Below are 19,533 nucleotides of genomic sequence, written 5' to 3' on the forward strand. Positions count from 1 at the left end.
TCCTGTACAAGAAGACTCATTAGGTGTTCTTGCCACCCACAAAAGCTTTCAGTGGAGAGGAGCACAGAGAAAGAGGACATTTGAAATATATTTTTGAATGGAAGTCTTGAATGGAGGAACCAAGAACTCACTTTTCTGGAGATGGACAGATGAAGCCTATAATAAGAAGACAATGAAGTAAAGATTTATTTTAGATTAGTTGCTCTCTCTGCAAGTGGAAGGGCACTCTGCAGTCAAAAGGATAAGAGGCCAAGCGATGTGACAGATCTGTGGGCCTGGACGTAGGTGTTCTTGGGGGAACTAGAGTGAATTGGAAAGGTTTCTTGGTGAATTGGAATAGTTTTTTCGATTGACAGAGAGAAGAAAAAGAGGATATTAAAGCAAAACTGGAGATTCTGAGTGGGAAGCAGGAGACTATTTTTTGTAGTTTCTCTTTGGCCAGAGGTCATAGCTGAGTGCCTGAGACAGTTCCTGGAAATGAGTCCCCCAGAGGGGCAAACCACATCCAGGAGGATGCTGTAAAACAGCATTGCCATAAAATGGACCTTGTCCGCTTCTCCCCAGTTAGATGTGTGTCACAGTGCATGGGAGATGTTGAATCCCCTGAAAATTCTCCAGAGTCCCACCTGTTAAAACAGTAGGATTTTAGCTCTTACTAGTAAAACTCCTTTATATTCTCAAATAAAGCATCTAGCTGGCACTGATTTCACAGTAGTAGATAAGGAAAGAAATCCTGCTGATCTTTTGTGCAGACAAGTGATGAGTCAAGAGAAGCAAGCCACTGTTTCAGGCTTTTTTATGTAGCTGTCAGAAAGAAAAAGGGATTCCAAGCCAGGGTCGTAGTCAGGAATGAGTTTGGGAAACCTTTAGGAAGCTGATGTAACTTGGTTCTGCTCAGTTAACTCTGTCTTAGAGTCATGTCAGAGTTTAATGGAGTTGAAGCTGGGATGAGTAGTCTGATTTACCCACCCTAATATCCACCTCTGTATCCCCAGATGATATGAGAAAGGTAGGAAGTGCCATTTTCTCACTTTCACCCTCCTGTTCTTTGGTTTTGCCTCAGGCTCTCTCTTTTCTAACGTCCTGGTGTTTCAGGACTTGCCCACTTTAAAAAAGTGGGAGAGTTCAATGCAAATTGTGTTTTAAATGATTAATGAGAATTATACAAAGCCTTGTTTAAGCAGGCTTCATTTTACTCAAGTCAGGCAGGAACAGACCTCCTGAAGCCTGAATTATCCCAGCTTCTGAGCCAGCATTGTTTTAAGTATATTGACTTAAAAACACATCTTAGGCACAACCAGTGCAAGTTAGATCAGGCCTGAGCTATACTAATTTAAACTCACTGCCCATTGGTTAGTGGGACCCTGAATGCAATGTGCCTACAGACACACACACACAGAAGAGATGTGGGAAGAAAATATAAATTGTTCCACTTAATCTCCCTTAGGCCTCCCTCTTGCTGCCCCAGGGCTTACAGCAACAGAAAGCAGTTTAAAATATTAATGTCTGCTTTTTTTTTTTTTCATCACACAAATTCCTGTATTGCCAAATCCATCCTAACCCCACGGAATTAAAATGACTCAGACCCCTTCCAGTTCGAGCCAGCCTGCTGATGCTGAGTGGGACGCCTGCCAGGTACCACAAACGGGGACGAGGTGATTGCTCTCATTCTGAAAGCCATTAGGCTGGGAGCTAGCAGGAGCTGGCTCATGGTGCCCGCGCGTGGGAGCTCCCCATTAAGGGAGTGCTTCTCCCCCTCTATGGGGGGGATGACATCAGTCCTTTCCCAGCTCTGCCTGGGTTCATGTAAGGGGCAACAGCTTCAATTTCAGCTCTATGGGAGAAAATTCATTGTCACTTCTCCCTTTTTCCCAGTAAAGTACCAGGGCAGGCAGTGAAGCACACATGAAATTGGAGGGACAGAAGAATGCTTTAGATCCTGCTCTTTCTCTTCCTACTGTAACTTTGCTCCACTTAATTGTGCAGAAACAGAAAGCAGACAACCAAAAAGTCTTACAAAGGTGTCAAGTCTGATGAATACCTGAGACAGCCATCTCTGGCTTTGTGCTTCATACGAGAAAATACATAAAATCATTGAAGAGGTTAGTTTGGAAGGGACCTCTGGACATCACCCAGTCTAACCCTTCACTCAGTTAAAAGATGTTTTCAAAGTTAGATCCAATTATGACATTAGATCAGGTTCCTCAGACCCTTGTCCAGCCAAATGATTTTCAATATCTACAAGGATGGATATCCACTAGACCAGGTTGCCCAAGGCCCCATCCAATCTGGCCTTGAGCACTTCCAGGGATGGGGCATCCACAGCTTCTCTGGGCAACCTGTTCCAGTGTCTCACCACCCTCACAGTAAAGCATTTCTTCCTAATATTTAATCTAAATCTACCGTCTTTCAGTTTAAACCCGTTACCCCTTGTCCTGTCACTACACTCCCTCATAAACAGTCCCTCTTGAGATTTCTTGTAGGCTCCTTCAGGTACTGGAAGGCTGCTATCCAGTCTCCCCAGAGCCTTCTCTTCTCCAGGCTGAAAAACCCCAACTCTCTCAGCCTGTCCTCATAGCAGAGGTGCTCCAGCCCTCTGATCATCTTCGTGGCCTCCTCTGGACTCACCTCAACAGCTCAATGTCTTTCTTGTACTGGGGGCCCCAGAGCTGCATACAATACTCCAGGTGGGGTCTCACAAGAGCGGAGTAGAGGGGCAGGATCACCTCCCTCAACCTGCTGGTCACGCTGCTTTTGATGCAGCCCAGGACACGGTTGGCTTTCTGGGTTGTGAGCACACATTGCCAGGTCATGTTTTGCTTCTCATCCACCAACACCTCCAAGTCCTCCCCAGGGCTGCCCTCAATAAATAAAAGTCTGGCTCCTTTACAAACACTCAGTAAGTAGACAGAAGTTAGATGCCCTCTTAGCCTTCTCCAACCTAATCAAACCCTTGTGCTGAGAGCCCCAAACTGGAGATGCTGGCCTAGATATTACCTCAAAAGTGCTGTCTAGACTTCCGTTGACGCATTCTAGGAGGCTGTTTGCCTTCTGTGCCACAAGGGCATATTGCTGGCTCATCTTCAACTTGTTGTCCACCATTATCCTCAAGTTCTCTTCTGCAAAGCTGCTTTTCAGCCATCACCCCCTACCATGTGCTGTTGCCTGACGCTGTTCCTTCTTCCCAGGTGCAGGACTTTGCATTTGCCTTTGCTGACCTTCAGGTGGTTTCCCTGAGCCCATGTCTCCAGCCTGCTGAAATCCCTGCAAGTGACAGTCATTGATCACTATCCCCAATTTGTAATCATCCATGAACTTGCTGGGCATGTACTCTGTCTTATCATCCCAGTTGTTAATAGAACGTAAATAGTACTGGTCTCTTTGTACCACTTTGTACTGCTGACCACAAGCCTTTGAGCCCAAGCGCTTTTTCACCCACCCGATAGTCCACTTGTCCAGTCTGTATCTCTGCAGTTTGGCTACAAGGATGCTTTGGGAGATTATTTCAAAGGCCTCATGCAGGTCAAAGAAAGCAACACCCACTGCCCTCTCCTTGTCCACACAGCCAGTTGTCTCGTCATAGAAAGCAGCCAGGTTGGTCAGGCATGATTTGCCTTGGGAAATCCATGCTGTTCTCAATCACCTTCATGTTCCTAGACCTGCCTTCCAGGAAGCTTTGCTTTGTAATCCCTAGGTAATGAGGTTAGACTGACTGAGCTAAAATTCCCTGGATCCTTCATCTTGCTCTTCTTGAATATGGGTGTGACATTTGTCTTTTTCCAGGAAGTGGGAATCTCCCCAATTACCAAAGCCGTTCAAAGATTGACTTTGTAATGCCATTGGCCATGTACCTCAGCATCCGCAGATGCATCTCATCAGGTCTCATGCACTTTGTCTGTTGAATAATCCCTGCTTAAATAGGCAGCAGTCCGTAGAAACCCTGTAAATTTGTACATCTAAGGTTCTCAGCAAGGGTCCAGGGCTCTGTGTGCATGTGCCTCGCTGTCTTTGTGGTAAAGCGCCTGTCTAATTCCAACACAGCCTTCAAAGATGTGCCCTGAGTAACCAAAGAATCAGCAGGAGTTTGTGCCTGGGCTAAGCAGAAATAGGATCAGACCCATCAACCTGTGACTGGAATTGGACTTCTTGTCTTGCCGAGGTGAAATCTTTATGCTCCAACAGAGATCCATCAGTGTCATTCAGTTATCTGATCAGACATAACCAAACCATTAATCACCATGAGAGTGGCTGAACACTGGGACAAGTTGTGCAGAGAGGCTTTGGGACTTTAACCTTTCGAGAAGGCCCTAAGCAACCTAATCTAATTTGGAAGCTAGCCCTGCTTTAAGCAGATACTGGGCTAGGTGACCTCCAGGCATCTCTTCCAACCTTATTTTTTCTACATAAAGTTCGTTCTCCTGGTTATCAGGGTGTTACCCTCCATATTCACATATCAAACATGAATTCTTCAGGCTTAGATTGCTTACGCAGTGCTGAACAGCAGAAGTTGTTCTGCAAGTTTAGCCAGAGTTGCAGAAAAATTAAGACATCTCTAACATGTTATTTAATTAATTGTATCTGATCATGTCATTCAAAAGCCTTTCACACATATGGATGGGGCAGAGAGAAGGTGCACAGAAGTATAAAGTCTTCTATCTCCTGGCTCTGGGCATCTTTAGCAGTCTTTTACAATTAGACCTGATGTAAGTGCAATGTTGATAGCTTCCCAAAGAACCACCAATCTGAGTGTTTCCGATATATCGGTATCCAATTCGAGACACTGTAAACAGACAGGATTTCTAAAATAGGCTGAACATCTACACCTTGCAAATGAGACTTCTTCAAGGCACTTCAAGATGGGAAACCCCAAATCACTAGCCACTTTAAAAACACTCAGCCTTTTGTATTTTCATAGTCCCTCCACAACTAAAGCAGTCTGCCAGCAATGCACAGGGGTCATCACTTTCCAGAACCTCTCTGGGTGTTTTCCCACTTGTTAGAGCAATCCTTGCCCTTTGTCATTGGATGGGTGAGCACTGATGAGCCTCAAAATATCTCTTGACCCACCAACCACCTTTTCTCATTACCCTAGCAGATAACCTTTCCATAACCTTTCCAGGACACTTCAGGAAGCAGTCTCAGCCTGGAGGAACACTGCTCATCTGAGATTGGGAACAGGCTGACTCCAGCACCGCAAATCTGAGCAGCTTCAAACATTTGGGCACGTTAGAAATCAGTCATGTGCAAACGTGGCCTAATTTGCAGGCACGTTTCCCTGTGCTGTGTGAAGCAGGCGAAGCTAGGTTTTGGCTCAGCATTAACTAATTTCAGCAGATTAAAATGGTACAGTATCTTACTTTGTTGTTTCAGCTGGCGTGGAAAATGCATCAGTAATTATCACAGGAAACTAAGGAGGGGGAGAAGCACAATAGGAAGGGAGCGCTGGACGATACCCTGCTGCAGAACAAAGCAGGCTGTGTCCTGCCAGGCAGCTCCCGAGCAGCACGCGTTCCCTGTGGGGATTTGCCCGGCCTGAAGATAGATCTGCAGATGTTCTCAGTCCTGTAGGGGTTCACCATTACCAGGCCCTTTTGGACCTGCTGTGCCCTGCAGCAGAAGAGGCTCCTGCCTTTTCTCTTCATGCTACTACATTAGCTGCTTAAGGGCCAGCTCCTAGACTTGTGTCTGAATCACACACTGACTGCTAAACCAGCCAGGTCAGAACAGTATGGACTCCTGGGTGTAAATGGGCCTCTGTGTCTTGGGCTTAGTGGTGCAGGGCCCTAGCGAGGTGGTCCATATCTTCTGTCATTTTGGGGATTGTAACGTTTCATCCCCTTTCCTCTCCTGCTTTTCTTGTTCTCTGTTTCTCTTGTTCATGGGATGCCCTTGCAAACTCCTCCTTTGCAGCAAAGAACGGCGTACATCACCTCTCTGTAAGCTGTCTGTGATCTTCAAGTCCAGGCTAAGGCATCAAAATGAGCAGAAGAACCAGGCTGTGCTCTGACCTGGTTTAGCTTGTGGGTATAAACCAGCATCCATCCACAGTGTCCCCACTGCTGCGATGGGGACGGGGATGGCCTCTTGCAAAGTGCTGGCAGCTGCCTGGTAGCCTCTGCCTTTGTGGACGAGGGGGTTCGGTCTGCCCGCTGGCACAGCCTGCGCAGGCAGGAGTGAGGGCAGTGCTGCAGGCCAGCGCTCCGACGCAGTTTTAAGGCACTGCACTTTATAGTCCAAGCACATTACAGTGCAAGGATTAAAACCAGGCACCTAGAGATGACCTATATTAGGCGTCTACTTTAAGATGAGCTCTGCATCTCCATTGTCAGACAGCTCTTCACCATACCACCACCTCTTCTGGGTCACCAGTGTCCCTAAATCTGTCAGTGGAGAAAGCGAGTTCCTTCCCTGAACATCAATGCTTTATGCTTTACTGCTGTTCTCGTTGACTTGCTCCACACCATTTCTAGGTTTATTTTCTTAATGTCTTACAGAGGCCCCTTTGGAGGAAGGCTAACACTAGCCCGCAGCCATAGAGGTGAAGACCTTGAGCTGCAAACACTTCGGCAGCTTTTTGCTTCAGCTTTGTTGCTTTTGACTTTTGATTATGTGTTTGGAGTGGATCCGGACAAGCTCCATTCTGCTTTCCAGTAACAGGCGGAACTGCTGCAGGGAGTTAATGTGAACCAGGAATTGGAAAAGCCCTATGCTTCCTCTGCATCCATAAATTTAGATATATTTTCTTGGCTGCCCTTTGCTGGAGCTGTTAAAGTGGTGTTTGCTGTTCCCTGGGCCCTCATCTTGGCATGGTTTTGATGGGACAAAGTGTAAGAAGGCGGGGTGAGGGTAAAAAATAAAAGATCAGGCTGAATTTGGCCATCTCTTCCACCAGTGTGCTGTGAAGAAGGGGGAATCACCCACATGGGTGCTGTATGAAGTAACAGGCAGTGCTGTGGCTGCATGCCCCCATCACTGCTGCTATCAGGATTCAGCATGGTGGTGATGCTCTGCTCTGCTCAGCCAGCGCCCGGGCCAGGTGACAGAGCAGTGCCAGCCCTCAGCATGGGGGGACTCCTGCCCCCAAGCATCCTCAGGGTCCCCACTTCCCCCCATGTCCCCCGCTTAGCCACTGGGTGCTGACACATGCGGTACAGCCTTGACATCGGTGCTGGGCAGCACCTGCCCTGCTGCACTTGTGCCAGCGCTGCCTGTAACTCCATGTGCGAAGCCGTTCGCCCCTCCGTCCGCTCTCCCCGCTCTGAAGGAAGGATAAAATCCCCGGGCATGGGTGCCTCTGGGCTCCACCCTTTTCCATCTGTGCAGTGTCTTGAAGCAGTGGAGCAGATCCTTTTTCCCTGGTTCTGCTCCAGTGTAGCTCCACTGACATCTGTTGGGGCTCGTTCTGACTTACACTAGTGCAAGTGGAAAATCAGCCTCAGCAGGGGTTTCCTTAATGTTTTACAGTATTCTGAATGTGCCCGACTGTCAGAGATTAATTCCTACAGGGATGACCTGAGGGTACCTTAGTTTTAAATGCCTCTGTTCTTTGCCAGTCCTGTTGCTCTGGACTCCCCAGAGCAGCTCCTAAGGTCTGCTTGCTATTTTGTGATATTATGTTGAGTATTCACTTTGAGTCTTGGACGGACAGGATGATTTGTGAGCATTTTCCTTTCTTCTCTCTGTGCCCCTCCATATCTCACCTCAGATACAAGCCAGCCAAGCTGGCTCTTGCTAATTACTTAAGGAAGTAGTTATCTGCAATAGCAGCATTCAACCTCTTTGGAAAACAGATAGACCAACTTGTTGAAGGATAGTTGATTTTTTCTTGCAACAGCTCATGGTGAGGGGGTTTTTTCCCCCCTCTATCTCATTTTGTGGTCTTTTTGGAATTGAAGCACAATGATTAGCCAATTCCTTATACGAACCAGCTGTGAACTCTCCTCCATAGAAATGCTCCATTGTTCCATGCTCAGAAATTGTAATTATCAAAGAAAAATACTGAGCTGAGGCCAAGGTATAGTAACTTTGTTACTTGAGTAATGGGCGTGAGATGCAGTTTGGGAGACGTGGAGGGATTAGAAACACACTGGGGAGAGAGGAGGAGGATTTGGAATGGAGGGTCCTGCTGTTAGTCAGAGCTGCAGTGCAAGTGCAGGGGGATGAGTAACGGCACACCCAGTCCCACAGGTCTCCGCTCTGCAAAATGCACGCTGCTCTGCAGACTGAATCCATGCACGCTTTCCTTCCGTATGCCCTACTTTTCAAATTCCTGCTAGTAACATCGTTAAAAAGATCTCCGCTGAATGTCCCACGAACATTTTCCATTTCAATGGGTTTGCAGATACCAGCACTTGTCCCATCAGGCAATCATAGGGTATAAAGCAATTTTGCCTGGGTCAGGACCAAGAGAAACAAGATATTTCTCCAGTTTTGTTTCTTTTCAATACTTTCCATGCATCTATTGCTGCTAATGCTGTGACCTGAAACTTTCACTGTCCCACTGTAATTGTTCCATTTCTGGATTCTTTTTTCCTCTGATCGGTTCCCCACTCCCACCCACACAGGGATTTGGGAATTTCTGTGCAAAGTTAGCCTGGGAGATAGCATGTGAGCATGCATGAGCGTATATGTAGGTGTTCATATTCAACTGCGTGTCACAAGCTTGGCGTCGCTGACAACTGTGGGACCTTGGTCTCTCCCCACTCCTTTGCAGTTCAGACTGCCAGGGTGGGATCCCTTCCTCCAAACTTTAGATGTCTGCATTAGAAGTGTCTGCATGTACTCCAGTTATCTTGTCTCTCTTAAAAAAATGTGGTGGTAGTGACACTTTTAGGGTGTCCAGTTCAGGTGTCCGGCTTTAGCACGAGCAGGATCATACATGTTTGTTCAGAGGAGTCCCATCCTTAGCACCCGGCATGGCAGCAAACCAAGCAGTCCTGCTGATTACAGACTTACCGAAATACAGAAAATGAGCATGGGCTAGCTGTATGACACCCATAAAAAGCAAAATCTAAAAACTAGGCAATTATCTGGTGTTCCCTTAAACTGGATGTTCATTATCTTCCATTATCTTCTTTTCATGCCTGGCATGGCATTTTGCCAGGTAAATACATTACTGTAAATACAGCTTAACAAGACAAAGATTTAGTGCAGGAGAAGCAAGAGGAAATCCTTCATATACATCCTTCAGTTGTCCGAGTTGACATGTTAATCCTGAAGCAGCAGAGCACTCAGTGGCTGGTTCCATCCCCATCAATTCCCTTTTAAACTGACTGAACTCAGATGGTCTGGCTCTGGAAATAAACTGATCCAAACTGTTTTCTGAGGTCATGAAAGGAATTCATCCCTGGTGCTGAAGCAAGTGTCTCAAGTGATTCTTTGCAAGAAAGAAGCTTAAGAAGCCACCAACCATTAGTCTAGTCCACTTCGTGTTTAGGACACATGCTTCCAATGCCCTCAGGAGTAAGAAGTGATGCTGATAAACACTTCTGGTCTGGCCAATAAAGATTTTCTGTGCCAGAGTAGCTTATATAGGTTTGCTAAGCAAAATAAGCCATGTCAATAGAAGTTACTTCTCTGCCAGAGTAACTGTGCTCCCACTAGGTTTTCTGCTTGCATGGAAATAATCATTCCCCGATGCCGTGATATACCAGCCGACTTCTGGTTTAGCTGTGGCTTTTGCACTAAAGAAAAGGAGCAGGTAAAGCGGAATTGATTTTCTCAGTCCTTGACAGATGAGGCAGCACCATCTGCTGGTTTCACTGCTCGTGGCCGTGCTTTGCTCATGAGCTGCTCTCGTTTCCCAGCCACAATGTTGGGTGATGCCCGGCAGCAGCCCAGGCCCTGAAGACCCTGCAACGGATCTCACTGAAGCACTGGCTGATTAAGACCTTGATGTACTGGCTGATTAAGTGGGCAGGAAAATAGGAGACGCTGGAAATTTGGTGGAATCAGGTTTATTAGCCTAAAAGGGTTCATTGTCCGCCCCACCCATGACAACCCACACAAGACTTGTTACTTGTGAACTCCTTGATTTCTCACAAAGCTGTTGAAGATGACAATGGAGACACCAGCATTAGAGCTGGGGGCACATGCGAACTGGCATCCTTTAGAAGGCTGTGGAATTAAACTAATGGACTCGATGATCCCTATGGGTCCCTTCCAGCTTCAGGTATTCTATGATAAACCTGCCTCCATCATTCCTAGCTCTCCTTTAACACCTGTATCCAGCTTGCCCAGGTGACCTGGGACACCACCAGTGCCTGAATCTTCATTAGTCTGTACCTTACTGCATTTCTTCCCACCGTGTTCCTTCACCTAGGACAGGACATTAGGTGAATACTATATGTGATTGATGTGGGGTGAAGGCAGGTTTATTCAGCCTAGGCATCTGCCTCCCTTGATGGATGGAAAGGTGTACATATCGTGGTGGATCTAACAGCAGGACTCTGCTCTCTGTATACTGGATTGTTTCTCACTAATCTGGGACCAGCTCATGTTTTCAGTGACTCCTTAATGCTTGGCAGCGAGGCGTGATGGATCTGAGTCAGGGTATCAGAGTATAGGGAAGTAAAAAAAGAGAAGGTGGTGCTGGGCTGTGAAGGTAAATGAGAAGACGATGGTAGTTCCATGATCAGAGAGGATTTTGTGACAAGGGTGCCCAAGTTCAGACCACTGCTCTGCTGTAGATGACCTTAAACAAGTCACATGCATCTTAAACCCTTGAGAGTTAGGTTGTAACTTCTTCTGGCATTCTGGGACTCAGTGTCCCTTTGAGTCTACATAGAGGGAAACTGGTATTCTCCTGCCTTGCAGGGATCTTCTGAGGATTAATATTTCACAGTAGGAAGGCACTCTGATCCTTTCATGACAGGATCTAAGAGAATGGTTCCTACCACAAGGTTTCTAACAGCATATCAGTGGGGTAGACAATCCATTTGCCAGGGTGACCATCTCATGGTACTTCTCTCTTTTCAGGCACTGCGTCTGTTGCAGTTGCTGGCATCTTTGCAGCCTTAAGGATCACAAAGAACAAGCTCTCTGACCATAAGTTTGTTTTCCAAGGAGCTGGAGAGGTAGGAATGTTCTTGAATTTGTTCCTAAATATGATCTAAATTCAAATTTAGAGAGACAAAAGTCAACCATGAAACTTCCTGCAAGGCTTGGCTTGATGAAAGCAAAGCACAGGAGCAGGTTCCTTGTCACTGGACAGGAGTGGGCCCCACAGGTGGATCTGGCTGCTGCGTAGAAGTTGCCAACAATCTTTCAGTGACCTCTTAGTCCATGAGTCCTGGGCAGACTTCCTGGATGCTACGAGGCTGTCCATGTGCCAGTGGGGCTTTAAGTACCTTGAGGGAAGTCTCTTATGAGGCAGGGTGCTGCAGGAATGTTAAGGAGGCTGGTTTGAGTCCTCAGGGTTGGTATTTAGGGTAAACCAGAGCCTCTTTAGCGAGAGAGTCAAAAGGACTCAGACTCAAAGAAGTGTAACCTCACTTTTTGGAGTCAGTCATATTGGCAGAAGTCAGGTAGTCTGTCAGGTGCATTGCTCAAAGAGAGAGGGGGGAAGAAAAAGTTCCTAAAGCCAGGTCCAGGCTCAGCTCTCACCTACCTGTGGGATTTTGGGCAAGGTCTGTTACTCACTGTTTGTCTATCCCTCTGTGATGCAGAGATTTCTCTTCCTCCACCCCTCCTGACAGACATGTCTGTGCTGTGGCACAGAGACCATCCTGCCTTGTTAGTCCCCATCTGGGCAGGAGGGCTGGGCACAGCTGTAGGACCACTAAGACACACTGCATGTCTAGGGCAGGAAAGGGAGAAGAGGACTTTCCTCTGGCAGTACTTCAGACGCAGCAATCCCACTTCGCTTTGAGTTCCTCTGTACTGGCATTGTCACCAATGCTTGCTCAGTGTCTGCCCCGTTTTCTCCCTTGCAGCAGCTGGTTTAAATGATGGAGGCAGCCTCTGCCTGTCAAGGTGCCACTTCCACTGCTCCAGCCTCACAGGCAGCCTGCTGTGCCGGACAGTTGGGCTGTTTTTTATTCATGGCAGCACTGACAGCACTAAAATCAGCCCCATGCCATGGCACTGTACAGCCATGGAGCAGAAAGCCTCCCGGCTTTGTGTGGTACTGTAGAATGACTCAACACATCTCTCATTTAAAATCTTCACCTTCAAAAGATGTTGATACCCCGATGAAGTGTTTAAATAATGTGTTCCAGGCTGCAATGGGCATAGCTCATCTCATCCTCATGGCCATGGAAAAGGAAGGAATTTCAAGAGAGGATGCCATCAAAAAAATTTGGATGGTGGACTCCAAGGGACTGATCGTGAAGGTAAATTTGTCTCCAGAGCTGAGCTCCGCTGCCCCACCTCCTCCTGCAAGCTCAAAAGGGGCCAGAGCAGGCAAATACCTTGGATCCCTGCTCAGCCGTGGAGTAAGGGCTGCAGTTTTATTGGTGACAGCAAAGCTGTTCCTGCTTTCAGAGGACTAGGTCTTGTGGTGAACAGCAGTGTACCAGCAGCACTGGCTGCCCTAAAGGCAACGCTCTGGGCTGGGCCTCTAAAGTGGTAGGATACACTGCTGGCCATGGTCTCAAGCAGTGCTGGACCCTCACTCCAAGAAAGACATTGAGGTGCTGGAGTGTGTCCAGAGAAGGGCAACAAAGCTGGTGAAGGGTCTGGAGCACAAGTCTGATGAGGAGCAGCTGAGGGAACTGGGAGTGTTCAGCCTGGAGAAAAGGAGGCTGAGGGGAGACCTTCTCGCTCTCTACAACTACCTGAAAGGAGGTTGTAGCCAGGTGGGTGTTGGTCTCTTCTCCCAAGTAACAAGTGATAGGACAAGAGGGAAGGGCCTCAAGTTGTGCCAGGGGAGATTTCAATTGAATATTAGTAAAAGCTTCTTCACTCAAAAGGTTGTCAGTCACTGGAACAGGCTGCCCGGGGCAGTGGTTGAGTCACCATCCCTGGAGGTATTTCAAAGACGTGTAGATGTGGTATATCATAGAATCATAGAATGGTTTGGGTTGGAAGGGACCTCAAAGATCATCTAATTCCAACCCCCCTGCTGTGGGCAGCAACACCCTCCACTAGACCACGTTGCCCAAAGCCCCATCCAACCTGGTCTTAAACACTTCCAGGGATGGGGCATCCACAACCTCTCTGGGCAACCTGTTCCAGTGCCTCACCACCCTCACAGGGAAGAATTTCTTTCTAACATCTAATCTAAATCTCCCCTCCTTCAGCTTAAACCCATTACCCCTTGTCCTGTCACTACACTCCCTGATAAACAGTCCCTCACCAGCTTTCCTGTAGGCCCCTTCAGGTACTGGAAAACTTCAATTAGATCTCCCCGGAGCCTTCTTTTCTCCAGGCTGAACAATCCCAACTCTCTCAGCCTGTCCTCATAGGAAAGGTGTCCAGCCCTCTGATCAGCTTCGTGGCCCTCCTCTGCACTCTCTCCAACAGCTCGATGTCTCTCCTGTACTGGTGGACTTGGCAGTGCTAGGTTAACGGTTGGACTTGATGATCTTAAAGGTCTTTTCCAACCAAAATGATTCTATGATTCTGTCTTGCATGTCGCATGGGGTATTACAACAGCACCACTGTGCCCTGCTCAGTGGTCCAGCCTGTCCCAGCTCTACTCTGCCCTCCCTGGGTCCTCAGGACCTCTGCCTTTGTCCCTCCTCAGACTTGAGGAGACTTGTGCTACGTGTACCATGTCTCTGCCCTGTCAGCCAGACCCTTCCTCCAAACAGTCAAGGTATTTTGGAGAGCGAGAGGAGCAGAGACCAGCCCCGCCATGACATTACACCAACAGCTCAATGCCTGACTGCCTGATGTGAGAACCTGCTCTGGGGAATCTGGTTTAGGTAGAAGGCTAAGAGATGAAATGAACTCAGGAGGTACTATGTTATGTCTCCACCTTTTGCCAACAGACCAAAGTTTGACTCCTCCTTTTTCCTCACAGGGCAGGAGCCACCTGAACCATGAGAAAGAAATGTTTGCCCAGGACCACCCCAGTGTGAACACGCTGGAAGAGGTTGTGCAGAAAGTGAAGCCTACGGCAATTATAGGTGGAGTTCCCTTAGTATGACCGTTTCTCATCAATTCAGTTCCTAGGAGAGTTTCTGTCTTTCCTCCAGGGCCTCCTTTTGTTCTCCAAGTCAAAATGAAATGAGCTTTTTTTACCTCCATTTTGTCAGTTGTTTTCTCCACATCCTTTCCCCTTTGACCGTGGGACACAGTCTTCCTCTCTTTTGGAGCTGAGGAGCCCTCCCAGAGAGGGCTGCAGGGGGAGGTGCTGCAGGAGGCAGGATCTGGGGCTCTTGGCAGTGAACCTGGCCCTGGCAGGCTGGGCAGGGCACGGATGGCACCAGGCACCTTGGGCAGGACTTTGGGAGGAGAAGTGCTGAGCCTTTGGGAGGTGAAGTGCTGCAGCCAGACTGGCCTAAACACTGACCTAGAGGAGCAGAGGGCTTTATTTTGCGACAGGCTTTTTCATCTTGCCGTAATATGAAAAAGAAACATTCCCACGTGCATCTCCAGAGATGGAGCCTGTTCCCTCCCACAGTTCATTTACCGATTCAAGAGGGATCAGCCCGATGTGCTGAAGTCAGACAGTTGGAAAGCCCCCTCTCATTCTGCTGTTGTTGTTTTAGGTGTCGCAGCCATTGCGGGAGCTTTCACTGAGAAGATTTTGAAGGACATGGCAGCCTTCAATGAGAGGCCCATCGTGTTTGCCCTAAGCAACCCCACAAGTAAAGCGGAGTGCACAGCGGAGCAGTGCTACCGCCTCACCGAGGTACTGGAGCTCGGCGCAGGGAAGCAAGCTGTGGCCATGACCGTACCAAGGAAACCACAGTGGTGCATGGTGGGCGGACAAGTGACAGCGGGCATAAGTTGAAACAAAAGAGGTTCAAGCAGGTCATAAAGAAAAACTTGCATGCTGTGAGGAGAGTCAGGAGGTGGAATGGGGGCTCAGACTGCTCGTGCAGTCTCTGTCCTTGCAGGTTTTCAAGACCAGACTGGATAAAGCCCTGCACAACATGGTCTGATTTCATAGCTGACCTTGCTGTGAGCAGGCGTTTGGGTCCCTACCAGCCTGAATTACTTTGTGATCCTCTAAAGAACGCACTTGCCTCCTTCACCCACAGCTGTCTGAGGTGTACCATCCTCCCAGGTTACTGTCCCCTGTGTTTTGCCACCCTAGTTGTTTGTGTAACAGTTTCATCACCCATCTTGGGCTCAATGTCACTGAAGAATTATTGTCATGTGGATTGACTTGGGGTGAGAGAGGAGACCTTGTCTCCCTCTCCCCTTTGTCCTCCACCACCACCTGCTGCTGGCTAAGGCACTCACAGCCCCCAGACCTTTATCCCACAAGTCCCTCTTTGCACTCAGTAGATGGTTGATAGAGAGGAAGAGAGAGGATTCCTCAGCAAGTTCAGAGCACTTGCAGTTGGGCAGTGCATGTTTGCACCCATTCAGTGCTCAGTGGCCGTGTCCATGCCCTGTCCGTGGCCCTGTCCATGGCCCTGTTTGTGGCTCTGGGGACCAGGCCCTCCAGAAGTATCAAGAGGAGATGGCTCTGGTAGAGATGTGTCTCACTGACTGGCTGGAGATTTGTCCACTTGGTCACCAGAGTCCCCTGGGCATAGAGCATGACAAGCAGAAGAAATGTAAGATGTCTCTTCTGAATTTGGATGCCTCTTTCTCTCTCTTATCAGGGACGAGGAATATTTGCAAGTGGGAGTCCATTCTCAAAGGTAACCCTGCCCAATGGACAGACCTTCTTCCCTGGCCAAGGAAACAATGCCTACGTCTTCCCAGGAGTGGCACTGGGAGTCATCGCTTGCGGAGTCCGGCACATCTCTGACGATATCTTCCTCATCACAGCAGAGGTTTCCAACTGGCATTTAACTGATATTTTGTAAAAAGATTGTAAGAGGCACGTGCACCTACTTCTGGTGTTTTCAAGAACCTGGCCTGGGGCCGTGCCTTGAGTGGAAATGACACAGCCTTAGCAAAAATCCTCAACCTTTCCCAGTCCCAGGGAAAGTTCAAGCTTCCATTGCACCTAGAAAGGTGCAGGAGCCGTGGCAGAGTTCTCCTCACTCTCCACAACTGATGCCCTGGCACAGCAGTTCCATCGTTCTGGCTCTTGATTGAAGTCTGTAATGAAACGTGTACACGTGTATTTGCAATAGTTCAGCAGTTCCCATTGAGAACTAGTCCCAGCTCCACCGCTGCAGAGGTTTAGCCACGTTATCGTGTAATGCTAGTGAATGTGGTACGTGCTTGAGACCGTCTCTAAAAACTGCCTTTCTCTTCGTTCTAGTCTATTGCTGCCGAGGTGACAGAGCAGAATCTCGCAGAAGGAAGACTCTATCCCCCCTTGGACAGCATCAGAGAGGTGTCTCTCAAAATCGCTGTGAAGGTGAGCACTCCTTTATTTCCACTTTCCATGGTAGGGAGGGCAGGAATTGCCCTGGCATCATTCTTACTTTGTGGGTTTTTTAATTCGGCTTTTTTGCAGCCTAAAGCAATGATTCTCAGGAATCCTTCCAGCCAGAATTGCTGCTTTGATTTTTCCTATCACGAAAGCCCAAATTTGAAAAATACCTCCTGATTCTGGGTGCCTCACAGCTCACAAAGCTCTGCTTTATTGCTTCGAGCTGTGAATGCTCAGCACTTCAAAAAAAAACAAGTTTAGGGTTGAATTCAAACATGAAGCAAGTTGCCAAAAGATTTTAGGTTCCAAATTGCTATTTTGGAACCTCTGCTCCTGAATTTGATAGAGGCCTGAGTACCTAAATACTATTCCAGATCTGGGCTTGTTGTCTAATTGTGGGATCGGTGCCCTGTATACATCAAATTTGTGATTCCCAGTCAGGGGACACCCACTGAGAATCATGTCGGCCTGCTAGGAGTTACTGACGGATGCACAGTGTAGGAGCTCGAGGGTGTGAGGGGAGGTGGGTAAAGGGCTGCTCTCCTTCTTTACTTGCACGCTCCAGCCGTTTTGCCAGGGCAGGGGTGTGCATTTCTAAGCAGCCAGTAATTGCAGGCAGCTTGCGTTCCCTCACCCAAGGGATGAAGTGCAGCTGACTCAGGGAATCGCATAAAGAGAAAAAGGCAAAAAAAGGACACAATTTTGAGGGGAGGAAAGAGGGAAAATACAGCCACAGCCAAGCTGCAGTTGGTTTCAACTTCATAATGTGCCAACGTTGTTTCATCAGCTCATTTTGCTTATTTTTTTGCAGATTGTTGACTGGGCCTACAAGCATGGTCTTGCTTCTTGGTACCCTGAGCCAGCAGACAAGGAAGCCTTTGTGAAACGGCTCGTTTACAGTCCTGATTACGATTCATTTGTTATTGATGATTACAGGTGGCCCCCCACAGCCATGCAAACACAAGATGTATAAGATTTTGTGAGAACTGTTTCCTCATTTTTACCATCAGTTCCCATGGTTCATATCATTGCTGATATAATTGCACCTCCAGGCTTGCAGAATGATAAAAGTAAATGAATCCAAGTAGTTTTTTACTTGCTGCTGGTTTTTCTCTGTGAGAGCGTATCAGTAGGGAATAAAACAGAGTCCAAGCTGGGCTGCCAGTAATCCAAGGAGAGAGACAGCCTATGGTTGCAGCCCATCCCATATTGCTGCTTGTTTAAAAAACTGTGTGGTGCTCAGCTCTGGGAGAAGCGACCTGGGCCACCTCAGAAGCAAGGGGTCCCGTTCCTAGCGGGAGTGCCTGCAGGAAGCTGGGAGCCCCACTTCCATGGGGGCAGCCGTACGCATGATCATCCCTCACACACGACAGCCAGACTTTGCCCGTGGCTCTCTGGGTGCGATGGGAAGTGTGTGCATTGCCCTGGGAGAGGTGCACACTTGGGCAGCACTACCCTTTCCTGCTTCAAAAGTCCTCAATGTCTGGGGAGCCTCATGCAACCCAAGCTGGTGCCTGGGCCATGCAGCCCAGCACTGTCCTGTGCCCCACTGCTTGAAAACAACCCCCAAAACCTTCCTCAGCCCCACAGGGACAACAGACTCCCTCCCCTCTGCAGTCCAGGCTGCTCTCCACGAGCACGGCAACCAAGGGACGCACAGCGGGGAGCTGAGCCAGACACCAGAGCACCCCCGAACCTGCACACGGCTGCCCCACTGTATCACTGCATCTTCTGCTAGGGGAGTACTGCCACCAGCCAAAGGCTTTCCTGGGGGTCTCTTTGTGTCACAGAGTCCCAGGGGGGCCTCCCCTAGCCCTGCAAAACTGTCACGCCCCACCAGTACTATCCCAGCGGGATGATGGTGTTCCTGACTGCAAGAACAGATGGGCTCGCTGGCAGCTCTTCCCTTCCCGGTTCTTGCCGATCACACACAGCAAGGCCAAGGCTGGTTGCCGCAGTCTTTATTTAGTATCTTTAAGTGGCTTTTAGCATCAGGAAAAGCATCTTGTCCCTTTGCTGATGAGCCACAGTCTCTCCAGTGTCTGTGTGCTTGTAATGCCAGCACCCTTCCCGCTCCTCGCATAGGTAGGGCTTCTCACCTAGGCTAAGGAAGGAAAGAGAAAGCTGTCGGGTTTCAGGTTCAGGGAGAGACAATGAGAAATGCATTTCCTGAGCAAGAGACCCTGAAACTGAGGTTTCCTTGCCTTTTCCATGGCTTCTGGAAAAGCATGTCTGCTTTTGAGAAGGGAGGTAGGAGGGTGGCAATTACTTTTTTTTGTTTCAGAAAGGTGCCTACACAGCTTCTTTTCTTTTCTTCCCTCTTCCCCTTCCTTTGCACCTTCCCACTACTCAGTCAAAGGCTTGACCTTTCTGTGTGTTCAGCTTCTGGGCTTGATTTCTCAAATATTAGACAACAATGAAAAAGGAAAAAAAAAGAAAAAAGAGAGAGAATGCCTTATAGGTGGAGCCATGAAGAGAGGAAATTTTCCTGAACAGCCTGGGCGCATCGGGGAGTGTTGAGCCAGTCTCATGACAGTCTCCTCTTCAAACACTGCCAGCAAGAAAGGCTTCAGGCTCCTGCCAGTGAAGCCAAAGACAAGATGCTTTTTGACAGGTGGCTTGAAAGTCTTAATTCTTCACTATTCCAGAAATGAGACTTCCAGAAGCATGGTTGTTGTGGTTTAACCCCAGCCAGTAACTGAACACCACGCAGCCACTCACTCCCCACATACCCCCAAGGGGATGGGGAAGAGAATGGAAAAAAACTCGTGGGTTGAGGTAAAGACAGTTTAATAGGATAACAAAGGAAGAGAATAGTAATAGTAGTAGTAGTAGTAGTAGTAGTAATAATAATAATAATAATAATAATAATAATAATAATAATGTTGTGATGCAAAAAAGCAACTACTCACCACATGCAGAAGGAAAAAAACCCCACGACCTGTTGCCCAGTCTGTTTCCAAGCAGCGATCCCACCTCCCAGTTAGCTTCCCCAGGTATATCTGGAGCATGACGTTATACAGTGGGGAATATCCCTTTGGCCAGTCCGGGCCAGCTGTCCTGGCTGTGCTCTCCCAGCTTCT

General features: G+C 48.2%; 1 protein-coding gene across 3 annotated transcripts in view; it reads left to right on the top strand.

Annotated features, from left to right (window-relative positions):
* Positions 1-17,544, top strand: part of ME3 (malic enzyme 3) — a 139,296-nt gene extending 121,752 nt beyond the window's left edge. For 2 of the 3 annotated variants that reach the window (XM_054809810.1, XM_054809790.1), the window contains exons 8-14: positions 10,978-11,075; positions 12,219-12,332; positions 13,967-14,072; positions 14,658-14,800; positions 15,726-15,899; positions 16,337-16,435; positions 17,262-17,544. In XM_054809810.1, coding sequence (XP_054665785.1) covers positions 10,978-11,075; positions 12,219-12,332; positions 13,967-14,072; positions 14,658-14,800; positions 15,726-15,899; positions 16,337-16,435; positions 17,262-17,423 — 896 coding nt within the window. In that variant the 3' untranslated portion in view covers positions 17,424-17,544. The remainder of the gene's footprint in view (positions 1-10,977; positions 11,076-12,218; positions 12,333-13,966; positions 14,073-14,657; positions 14,801-15,725; positions 15,900-16,336; positions 16,436-17,261) is intronic. The other variant, XM_054809799.1, reaches the window with a different exon arrangement.
* The last annotated feature ends 1,989 nt before the right edge of the window (positions 17,545-19,533 follow it).

The sequence above is a fragment of the Grus americana genome, chromosome 1, assembly GCF_028858705.1.
Source record: "Grus americana isolate bGruAme1 chromosome 1, bGruAme1.mat, whole genome shotgun sequence".
NCBI lineage: Eukaryota > Metazoa > Chordata > Aves > Gruiformes > Gruidae > Grus > Grus americana.